Below are 12,675 nucleotides of genomic sequence, written 5' to 3'. Positions count from 1 at the left end.
TTTATATTAGCCAATGAATTTACTCTTGATTTGTTTTCTATTCAGTCATTTCTTTTTAAGAGTTAATTAAGTTGTTTGAAAGGTAGAATGGCACAAGTGTGAAGGGAAACCAAGAAGAGGAAGACAGCTTGCTCCAGCTCACTCCCCAAATAACCAGTGCCTGGAGCCAGAATCTTTACCTGGGTCTGCCACTTGAATGACAAGAATCCAAGTACTTGGGCCATTACCTAAAGCTGAATCAGAACAGATGCAGGACCTGACCCCTGACCCGCGAAGATGGGATCTAAGTGTCTACACTTACCCCTCTATGCAAAAATTGCTGTCTTCATGAAGTCACTTCTAATCCACTATGTAAATTTTACAGGAAAAAGAAATCTTACCTGTAAAATGGGAAAAGTAGCAGTGGTGATGCCCATCTTATGAAAATTTAAGAGCATTTCATTTCCACTCCATATTTTACAGGAAGATTCATAATCTCTTTCTACAAGATGTTCAGTGTTTGCCTCTAACCAACTGGAATAAAGACAATTCTGTCAATCAGTATCTCCCTTACACGCACAATTTCAAACAAGACATTTGTATCTCACATTGTTCTAAGCATCATCTCTCCCACTGGGAATATGTCTTTGGTACTTATTCCTCATATACTTTAAAGGAAATGCAAAGTGAGCTAGTAAAGAAACTAGAGTATTGCTTATTAACAAAAATGTCAAACAAAAAAATGGAGAAAATATATAAAAAATTCATAATTTTCAAATTAATTGAAAAAATATAAAATATATACACACCAGTCTGAACAAAGTGTCTGAAGGCTCAGACAGCTAAATAGTAGAAATAACAAAGGGCGAACAAAGATCCTTCCTCTCAATTTATGTTACTAAGACAGAAGTATACAAGCAAATACATAAGCAAGAAAATATCAGTAGTAATATCAAATGAAAGTAAGTTATGCTAAAATAAGCTGGATGCTTACTTTGACAGGATTTTCAACAGTGATTTTTCTGAGATGATACAAATTTAGCTAAATGTAAAAACTATCCAGGGTGAAAAAAGCAGAAAAACGAATTAGTGTAAAGATCCTGAAGAAGTTAACAAAAATTGCTATTTTGAGGATCTGAAAGACCAACATGGTTACCACACAATGGACAAAAATAAATGGTTTAAACAATGTGAGAAGAGTAAGGAATCAGATCATCTTAAGCCAGAAAAATACATTTGGATTGCATTCAAAGTACAATGAGAAGGCCCAGTGCGATAGCTTAGTGGCTCAGTCCTCTTTGCATGTGCCAGGTTCCCATGTGGGTGCCTGTTCATGTCTCAGCTGCTCCACTTCCCTTCCAGCTCCCTGCTTGTTGCCTGGGAAAGCAGTCGAGAATGGCCCAAAGCCTTGGGACACTGCACCTATATTAAAGACCCAGAAGACACTCTTGGCTCCTGGCTGCAGACTGGCTCAGTTCTGGCCGTTGTGGCCACTTGTGGGGGTGAACCAGCAGATGAAAGACTTTTTTCCTCTCTTCTTCTCTCTGGAAATCTATCTTTCCAATAAAAATAAATAAATCTTAAAAAAAAAAAAAAGTACAACGAGGTTTTAAGAAGCAAAGAGACCAGCTATTTGAATTGTTTATGAGATAACCCCAGCTTCAAAACCAGAACAGATTACAGGGAAGAAAGCAAACATCTGTTCGGAGGTTATTATAATCCTCCAGCTGAGAGATGGTTTGACAATGACAAAGAGTTAAAGAAATGGATCTGAAACAAGTTTGAGATGGCACCTGGTAAGACTTTCTGAGAATTGGACCAAGCGAGATAGTAATCAGGATATTATTTAATTTTAGATTACAGGAACTGGTAGATACTGTTCTCTTAAGTAGGTAAGACACAGGGCAAGAGGGGAGGATGACGGCAGAAAGGAGGACTCCCTCCTTTCATCTCCAGACTTCTGCCATTATTCTCCCAAATTTAGAGGATTCACAATTTTCTTGTACTTGATGAAAAATTTTAAAAACTATTTATGAATCAAAGTTTGATGCCAGCATAATATAAAAGCTATTCACAGAAAATACATGCAAATGATATATCTGATGAGGGATAATAATCTGCAATATATACAAAACTACAATCTGCAATATACACAGAACTCCTAAAAACAACAATAAAAAACTCATTTCAAATATGGGCAAAGACATTTCTCCAGACATAAAATTGGCCAACAAGCACATGAAACTACAGTGAGGTCTTACTCCAACTGGGATGGTTACCGGCTCGAAACACAGGAAAAAGTATCAGTTAAAGAAAGCAGACATTACAATGGGTAGGAAGATAAAGTGGTAGTACCACTATGGATAACAGTATTGTGGTTTCTCAAAAAATTTAAAAATGAAGTTATCATATGAGCCAGCTATTCCATTTCTGGGTTATACACCCAAAAGAAATAAAGGAAAGGTCTAAAACATTTGTTTATTGGTAGTCACAGCATTATCCACAGTACACAAAAGCTGAAGCAATTCAAGTGTCCGTTCATCCACAGATCAAGGATGTGGTACATGCCCACAGGGTAATATTAAGCCTCAGAAAAGAACAAAATCCTACTGCAGGGTACAATATGGATAAACCTCCAGAATGTTATGTTGAGGGAAATAAACCAGTCACAAATATTAACTTGTGATTCCTCATATGTAACACTCAAACCATACAGACAGGAAAGAGACTGGTAGTTGTCAGACCCTGGGGTTGGCAAAGGAGAAGTTACTGTTGGATGAGTAACCAAGTTAGTTTTTACTTTATTTTATTTATCTTTTTAGGATTTATTTTATTTGAGAGAAGACAAAGAATCTCCCATCTGCTGGCTCACTCCCCAGATGGCCGCAATGGCCAGAGCTGAGCTGATCCAAAGCCAGGAGCTTCCTCCGGATCCCCATGTGGGTACAGGGTCCTCAAGCCTTGGGTCATCTTCTGCTTTCTCAGGCCAGTAAGCAGGGAGTTGGTTGGGAAGTGGAGAAGTTGGGACATGAACCAGTGCCCATTTTGGATGCTGGTGCTTGCAGGGGGAGGATTAGCCTGTTGAGCTACAGCATTAGCTACTACAGAGTTAGTTTTACAAGATAAAATTACTTTGAGTAAAAGGTGGTGACAGTTGCATAACTATGAATGATTTAATATACTGTCCACTTAAAAAAAAAGAAAAATTACCACTGCTTTCTAAAGTGGCTGTGTCCTTTGTTCCATCAGCAATGTCTGAGGGCTCCCAGTATTTGTTATTTTTTTTTTATCACCACCTTTTTAGTAAGCCTGAGATGCTGCCTCATGGCTTTCGTTGGCATTGCTCAATTAACTTACAGAGCTCAGAATGTTTTTCATGTAGCTGTCTGCATTTCAAATGACTCACAATTATTAATTTAAAAAAACCAATTAAGTTCATTCTGTTTTTTTGAACAAAACAAAAGGTTAGATTACTCTGTCTTATAAATTTTAACTGGCAAGAAAACAACCCAGTCAGTTTATTTAACTTTAAAATGCTGGCATAGGACCTGGTGCAGTAGCCTAGCAACTCAAGTCCTTGCCTTGCATATGCAGGGATCCCATACGGGCACCAGATCTAATCATAGTGGCCCTGCTTCCCCTCCAGGTCCCTGCTTGTGGCCTGGGAAAGCAGTCAAGGATGGCCCAAAGCCTTGGGACCCTGCATCCCCATGGGAGACCCAGAAGAAGCTCCAGGCTCCTGGCTTCAGACTGGCTCAGCTCCAGCCATTGTAATCACTTGGGGAATGAATCAATGGATGGAAAATCTCCCTCTTTGTCTCTCCTCTAAATATAAAGTATATCTCACTTTCCAATAAAAATAAATCTTAAAAAAATGCTGGCATAATGAAACATGTTTGAACAGCATACATATACCATCAGACATTCTTACTTAATGAGGCTGTAGCAAACAGCTCGTAGAGGTTCATGGTCCTTCTTCCTTATATTACTGCCGACCAAACTATCTAGTTCATCTCTAGCAAACCGAAGCTGAACTTCCGTCACGCTGTAGCTGGCTGATTCCCGAGCACAGTCCTCAATGTTGTGAGCTTCATCTAAAATGACAACCTGTTCCTTCAGATTTATATCCATCTATAAGACAAAAGAATTCTCCTGTAAAACATTTGGCAAAACAGATCTAACAACCAGGCATGATAATTTATTTTAAAATCTACCCTCAGGCCTGGCGCAGTGGCCTAGTGGCTGAAATCCTCGCCTTGAACGCGCGAGGATTCCATATGGGTGCTGGTTCTAATACTAGCGGCCCCGTTTCCCATCCAGCTCCCTGCTTGTGGCCTGGGAAAGCAGTAGAGGACAGCCCAAGGCCTTGGGACCCTGCTCCCATGTGGGAGACCCGGAAGAGCTCCTGGCTCCTGGCTTCAGACCGGCACAGCACTGGCCATTGTGGTCCCATCTGATGGAAGATATCTCTCTCTGTCTCTCCTCCCTTCTGTATATCTGACTTTGCAACAAAAATAAATAATAATAAAAAAAAATCCACCTTCTATAGGATAAAACTGCAAGTCAATTACTAGTAACTGATTCTAGGTCTTCAATAAAACTTGTGAAGCACTAAAGCCAAGCAAATACCAACTCCCTGCTACATTTGCCATTTTTAACTCTCAAAATAATTGGCAAAGCTACCGATGAAAAAATGTGTCAACTGAGCTTGAATCAAGGTACTCCTGGTTACAAGGAAGGATATAAAATTCTATCATGAGGAAGATTTCAACCTAATTTTTAAAAAGAGCATGTAATAAAACATCTAAAACATAATATTCAAATGAGCCAAAATAGTAAGTGTGTATTTATTACATTTTAATTTGTTCTGCAACCCTTCATTTTGAGAATTTCTCATCCCTATTTGCTATGTGATACTAGCAGAACCATAAGACTACCTCAAAAGATTCAGAAAATGGGCATTACTAATATATTTTTTAAAAAGAACTACATATGGTTTCCAAATTTTTAAAAATCATTCACCTATTTATTAGAGAGAGAGAGAGAGGAGTGCACATGTTCCTTCTGCCAGTTCATTCTCCCAGTGTGCATACAGACTAGCATAGGTAAAGGCCAGACAATGGAAGCCGTGAAGGCAATCCCAGTCTCTTACACAGCCACAGGAATCCAGTCCCGTGATCCACCACTGCTGCTTCCCAAGGTGTGCACTCACAGGAAGCTGGGGTCAGGAGCCAGAGGCAGGACTCACACCTAGGCACTCTGATGTCAGACGTGGTCATGTGGACCACAAAGATATCTGCCTACCCCTCAGAAATTCATCCCACCACGATTATTTCTCAACTTCATTTTTCCATGAACTTCTTGAAGTATTATTAATCTATACAACAAAGCACATCATCACTCCCACAACAGGAATACGGTTTATCACGCAGCTTCCGATCCTTCTGAGGACAGCAATGGGTTCAGGGTCAGACACCGGCAAGTGATCTAAGTAAACTACACAATCAGACTAACTTGGGGCAATTAGTATTTGGGCATGTTCTTTCCTCCAGATTAACTAGCTGTTTATGATTAATTATCTTCATTCTCATAAAGAAAAAAATTATGAATAAAGACATTGCAATGAAGAGAGAGTTATTTTTGCTTAAACTTTAAGTGGGAATTGTATCCACTGTTTCGAAGAGTTCTGAGTAACCCAAAAAAGGCAATATCATAATGCAAGTGCCAATGAGTTACTCTGTGAAAGAAATAATCTATAGAGGGCTGAAAATGGCTAAGAATCATGGAAGAACAGGAAATACAGTAGGGTTTGAAAGATGAGTAGCTTTTTTTTATTTGGACAGAGAGAATCAGTGCATTGTGAGAGAAGTACCATCAAAAGCAGAGAACTGGGGGAGAACAAAGTGTCCTCAGAGTACTATGAGGTAGTTTTCCAAGTTCAAGTTGGAGGTTTTGGCAGAAAAACCAGAAAACACAGATCTAGGTCAGACTATCAAGCAGCCTGAGTATAAACTTAACTCATAAGCAGAAAGCAAGATGAAGGATGTAGTCAAAGCAATATTAGGAATACTGACTTGGCACTGATATGTACTGTGACTTGCAAGGAAGAGATCTTGATAATACTCAATCCAAAGAGATAAGACTATAGGAGTAGTAAATATAATACCTATTAATTATGAGCTTAAAGAGAAAACTAGAAAGAATTGTACAGTCAGACCTAAAAAGATAACAGACTGTACCGAACACTTTTTGTCAGACTATAACAAGAGGATATTTGTTGAAGGAATGAGGCAAACAAGCTCCAAATGGTGTATCTGAAGGTGACTTCTCAAAAGCTCACAAGGTATAATTTGCATAGTAGATATATTCTCTCAATATCAGTTCTTAAAAAGATTTTTAACAGATTTTGTATTATTGCTGGATGGAAAGATTAATAGCTATAAATGGGTATCAAAGCGGGACAGTTTTGTCCCTGGGACACATTTGTCAAAGTCTGAAGACATGTTTGATGATGACAACTGAGGGTCCTAATGATATCTAGCAGATAAAACCAAAAATAGGGGCTTGCATGGTGGTGTGGTGTGGGAGATCACCTCTGGATCTCTTCCTGTTTGGCCTACGTGGAAGGTCATAAGGACACAGCACACCGTGTGCCCAGGGAACTCCCTGGCAACAGTCTTGGCTCACCAACACCTCAACTTGACCTTATCACTGGCCATACAGGTGAGAGCAGTGGGCTGCACCCCAGTTTCTCTTCTCTGTCCTTGGAAGAACTATGCTGGGATTTCCTTGATAAGCAACTGTGAGAAGTCAGTTATTAAGGTACATTACCTGCCAGTTTACGTGTTGTATGCGGCCTACAGCCACATGTGAACATGACCTGCGGCATACCTGCCAACTATGTGTGTTGTATGAGACCTACTACATGAATGGAGGTCCACAGAGAAAGACATGCCTTCTAGCCAATTACAGTGTCACTATCGGGTGGGAGGACTGTTGGGAGACGGCCTTCTGACTTTCTCCTTTCTTAGTCTGTATAAGCTTGTACTTGCTTTACAATAAACAGACGTGCTCGATCAGACTGTGTCTGGTGGTTCTTGCTGCTAAGAAACACCGTAGCCTCACCCCGTTGGTGATTTCAGGGGCCTACTGCTCAGGAAACCCCCGAGAGTATGACACACTAACCCTCCACCTGTGGTGCCAGTATTCCATATGGGTGCCAGTTCAAGCCCTGGATGCTCCACTCACTTCCAATGCAGCTCCCTGCTTGTGGCCTAGGAAAGCAACAGAGGATGGCTCACAGCCTAGGGATCTTAAACCCACATGGGAGATCTGGAGGAAGCTACCAGCTTCAGTTCAGCTCAGCTCCGGCCATTGAGACCATTTAATGGGTGAACCAGTGAATAGAAGAGCTCGTTCTAATTCTTTCAAATTAAATACATGAATCTTAAACAAAAAAAAAAAAAAAGGAAGAAAGCAAGGATGGTGGTAAACATCTTACAATGGAAGACAGTCAACCACAATAAGGAAAGATTCATTACTAGCAATGCTGAGAAAGCCTGCTACAATCACACTTTGAGTTACTAGCTCTTTAAAACTGCTTATCATTTTGGAAATTAAAGTGACAAGGTCTAAAAATAAAGTTTTTAATATACTTTAAAAATTTTCAGTACTGTAAATTATTTACATAATATAAAGCAAAAATAGACATTAGAACACTTACAAATTTATATCCCAACAAATAGGAGAACAAAATTTCCTAATTTGTAAATACATACTCACACTTTCCCTTATTTGTGCATCTAGAAGATAGTTGTAGGGACAAAACACTATATCGGCACCTTCTACTAGCTCTCGAGCTGTGTAATACGGACATGCCTTTAGTTTTTTCCCCAGGCTAACGAGGTCTTCTATTTCCCAAGCTTTGCACATTCCTTGGAGTGCCTGCAATGTGTGCTGATCGCTGATTTTGTGAACACCATGATAGAAATAGCACGACTTTCCCTGAAAACAAAGGTGCATAAAATGAAATATGAATACTGAAACAAAAACACATTTCCAAGAATTAACACTGTTAAAGCTACAAGCCTAAGATCTTGCAGAAAAAACAGGTTGTACCACAACAATCCCAATCATTTTTAAGAAATTATATTAGTTTGCTCGAATTCAGAGTGCCAGATCAGTAGTACTTTAGACATCCATGTTAACTCTTTCCAATAAAAATATTTTAAAAGAAAGTACTTCTTCAGAAAGATTTCATTTACTCATTTATTTGCCACAGATTTAAAAGCATAGGGGATCAGCCCTCCTCCTGAACATATTCTTAAAATTATGTTTGCTATGGTCTTTGTTCTGATTCAAGTGGTCAGTTCTGAAAGAATACACAGAGCAATGGAATCACTGAATGTTTTTACAGAAGACAGCTAATTGATCTGAGTATAAGAATGGGTCCAATTGTTCTTGATATGGTTCTGAACCTTTTAAACTGGGTTATGCAATAGTATTCAAACAGAGAGAAGAAGGGTGGACTGTTGGGTGTGAGGAATGGGGAATTTACAAGCATGGAGAAGGGACAGAATGAAGGAAGAAACACTAATTGGCCTATCAGAAAAAGCAGGAAAGTACACTATCAAAACACTCTAAAATACAAAATAACCAGTAAGTATCCATAACTATCACAAAAATTTCACAACTATATTGATGTATTTTATGTTTCTTCTAAACAGATGTATAAAAGGAGACATTTCTACAATGTGACCCAATAATAGCAAAAAGGCAATTTTTCCCCAGGATGACTATTAGTAATCTAGTCACAATAAATAAATGTTTTGAAGAAACTGGATTTCTCCCTCTGTCTAGTTCACTGGAAATCATACCATTAAAATCTCACACCAATAAGTAATTTTGAATTGCTGCTCATGATCAGATATATGCACAGTGAATTAATGTGCCATAGTGCATAACCCGCCTTCCTTAATTTCTGCTTTACACATAATGCTACAGTGAAAGTTCTGATGCCAATTTCCAAACATACACATGATTTTAGAAACTTTATTATGAATTCTGAGACCATGAAGTATTTTTAAGTTTCTTGAGACTATATTACCAAATTATCCTCCAGAAAGTACATACCATTATATATTACACACTTCTATACCCTTATAATTACCAATCAAGGCGAGAAATCCAACTTTTTTTGATTTGGGTATTTGCTAATTACTAGCAAAGTCCAATACTGTATCATATGACATTCTAACAAGATTCAACAGAAATCTGTATCTTATTGTATGCTATTCCTGCCCCTTGCCATCCTAGCAAAAAAAAAAAAAAAATTACAGCTAATTTTTAAAGAGATGTTTGATAAAATTCAGTATTTATAATAATCTCGTACAGTATGAAATAGTATGGAAAATTAGGAGAAGCATAAAAACACATTTTAGAAGCATAAACTACCAGAGCAGAAGTACACAGGCTATTTGTTAAAACATACCAAAATTTAAAAATCTATCACTAATGTGGGTATGTGTCAATAGCCCCAAAAATCGAAAAAAAATCTAACGTATTTCTACAGGGACATTTAAAGTTATGATGGGGTCCAGCGTGGTAGCCTAGCAACTAAAGTCCTTGCCTTGCATGCACCAGGATCCCATATGAGCACCAGTTTGTAAACTGGTGGCCCCGCTTCCCATCCAGCTCCCTGCTTGTGGCCTGGGAAAGCAGTCGAGGACGGCCCAAAGCCTTGGCACCCTGCACCCGTGTGGGAGACCTAGAAGAGGCTCCGGGCTCCTGGCTTTGGATCAGTTCAGTTCCAGCCATTGTAGCCACATGGGAAATGATTCAGTAGATGGAAGATCTTCTTCTCTGTCTCTCCTCTTTGTATATCTGACTTTCCAATAAAGATAAATCTTTAAAAAAAAATGATAGCAAATTCACATAAAAGCCAAAACACATAAAACATGTTAGCTTTGTAAAGATAAATTAAGTGTGAAAAAAATAGTTGAATAGTGTACATAGCAGGATTAATTTCAAGTAAAAAATTAAAGAATACATATACACACATATGTATGTGTATATACATTATAGCAAATAATTTAATGCTCTGGTAAAACACACATACAACTTTACAGTTGGGGTCAAATATTTATCCTACCTGTTAAGACACCAGTTAAAGGCCCAGCACTGCCATACTGGTTAATCTACTGCTTATGACACCAAGTGTGCCAGTTTGAATGCTAGTTGATCTGCTTCCAATCTAGCTCCCTGCTAACATGCCTGAGAAAACAACAGCAGAAAGACCAAGTATTTGGGTCCCTGCCACCTGTGTGGGTGACCAGCTTGGACTTCCTGTCTCCCATCTGCAGTCTGGCCCAGTCCAGCCATTGTCATCATCTGGGGAGCAAACCAGCAGAGGAAACTGATGGATCTCTCTCTGGTTTGTGTGTGTGTATCATGGTCTTTCAAATAAATGAATGTCTCCAAAACATAATTACCAGCTGATCCAGTCCTGTTTCAGACAATGACTCTGTCACCCAATGAGATCTAGATTGAACTGCAGCTCTAGACTTCCTCACCTCACTGTAAGCAATGGGGAACAGGTTAGCAGATGAGCATCTCTTTATATCTGTTCCTCTCTCTGCCTTTCAAAAAGGTAAAAAACAAAATGCTTAGTAGTTTCCTAAAAAGGCTAAGGAGATGAAGGAAACCGGACAGAGCTTCTCTTTTCACCTTAGGCTTTTCTGTATGAAATTACTTTTTGTTTTACACTTTCTTATTTATTTCAGAGACAGTGCTCCCATTCAGGGATTTATTCCCCAAATGCCTGCAATGGCAGAGCAAAGCTGAGGCTGACAGTCAGGGACTCAATCCAGGTCTCACTACTAGGGTGGCAGGAACTCAACCACATGGGCCAGTACCTGCTACAACACCAGCATATGGATTAGCAGGAAGCTGGAATCAGAAGCTGAGCTTAGCCTGTAACCCAGGTACCCCAGCCCAGGGCTTTACCTCTAGACCAAATACACTCACTGCAACCAGTATTTGGGACTACCTGGTAGAATACAGAACCACTTCACTTTTCATTAATTCTGTTACCAGGAGAAATTTTAAGATGAATTTGACATAAAAATATTTCTCTTTGCCAAACTCATACCCTGTCTTCAAAAAGTTCATTAAAATACCTATTATGGGAAAAATAAATGGATTTTAAAAAGGTTTGTTTCAAAATCATCTTTTAATGCCATTTTCCCACTTTTCATGAATTAAAAAAAGAATTTTTAAAGAACATTTGGTCTGTTTGAAAGGCAGAGGTGAGAGAGACAAAGAGGGACAGAAAGACATCAATCTATCCTTTGCTTCACTCTCCAAATGGCTGCAACAGCTGGGGCTGGGCCAGGCAGAAATCAAGAACTTCTTCTAGGACTTCCATGTGGGTGCAGAGGCCTAAAGATTTAAACCATTTTCCACTGCTTTCCCAGGACATCAGTGGGTAGCTGATAGGAAGTGAAGCAGTCAGGACACAATCCAGCATTTACGAGAGATGCTGGCACTGCAGATCGCAGCTTAACTAGCCCTGCCACAAAACTAGACCCTACATTAACCTTAAAAAGAAAAAAGACCTGGCATCATGATAACCTAGTGGCTAAAGTCCTTGCCTTGCACATGCCAGGATCCCATATGGGCACCGGTTCTAATCCCAGCAGCTCCACTTCCCATCCAGCTCCCTGCTTGTGGCCTGAGAAAGCAGTCAAGGACGGCCCAAAGCCTTGGGACCCTGCATCCACATGGGAGATTCAGAAGAGGCTCCTGGCTTCAGATCAGATCAGTTGAGCTCTGGCCCTTGTGGCCGTTTGGGTAGTCAATCATTGGACAGAAGATCTTCCTCTCTTGTCTCTCCTCCTCTCTATATATCTGACTTTGCAATTAAATACTTAAAAAATAAACAAATTAAGAATAAGAAAGATTTATTTAATATTATTTTAAAGGCAGAATTACAGGGGCCAGCAGGGTGGCATAACAAGCTAATCCTCTGATTGCAAGCACGAGGAGCGTAAATAGATGCCAGCTCATGTCCCGGGTGCCCCTCTTCTGATCCAGCTTATGGTGCAGGAGCCCAGCATAGTCCTTTGGATCTTGCACCCTTCTGTGTGGAAAAAACTCCTGGCTCCTGGATTCAGACTGACTCAGTTCTGGCTGTGTGACCATTTGAGGAGTAAACCAGCAAATGAAAGAGCTCTCTGTCTCTCCTCTCTGCCAATCTGTCCTTCAAATTAAAAATAGTAAAAACGCTAAATTTAAAAAAAGACAGAATTTCAGAGAGAACAGACAGAAAGAAGTATGTTCCATCTGTTGTTCATTCCTTAAATGGCCACAAGCGCCAGAGCTGGGGCGATCCAAAGCCAGGAGCTTCTTCCAGGTCTCTCATGTGGGTTCAGGGGCCCAGACATATAGACCATCCTCTGCTGCCTTCCCATGTCATTACCAGGCAGCTAGAGCAGAAGTGGAGCAGCTGGGACTCAAATCAGCTCCCATATGGGATGCTGATATGCAAGTAGAGACAACCTGCGAGGCCACAGCACTGGCCCCTTCAATAATTCTTTAAAGATTATTTTTTTCATGTTTATTTCTTTTCATCCTTCATAAACTTCTCAAAGGACTTTTGCTGGGGTGCATGTATATGTATATATATTATGAACTATT

General features: G+C 39.6%; 1 protein-coding gene across 1 annotated transcript in view; it reads right to left on the bottom strand.

The window, feature by feature from the left end:
• BRIP1 (BRCA1 interacting helicase 1) overlaps positions 1-12,675 on the bottom strand; it is a 150,232-nt gene that overhangs the window by 95,291 nt on the left and 42,266 nt on the right. The window contains exons 8-10 of the mRNA XM_004591193.2: positions 7,762-7,983; positions 3,911-4,110; positions 381-513 (exon numbers count right to left, since the gene is read on the bottom strand). Coding sequence (XP_004591250.2) covers positions 381-513; positions 3,911-4,110; positions 7,762-7,983 — 555 coding nt within the window. The remainder of the gene's footprint in view (positions 1-380; positions 514-3,910; positions 4,111-7,761; positions 7,984-12,675) is intronic.

Source organism: Ochotona princeps, chromosome 17 (genome assembly GCF_030435755.1).
Source record: "Ochotona princeps isolate mOchPri1 chromosome 17, mOchPri1.hap1, whole genome shotgun sequence".
NCBI lineage: Eukaryota > Metazoa > Chordata > Mammalia > Lagomorpha > Ochotonidae > Ochotona > Ochotona princeps.
Note: the sequence above shows the minus strand (reverse complement) of the source record. Positions and strands in the feature narration are given on the sequence as shown.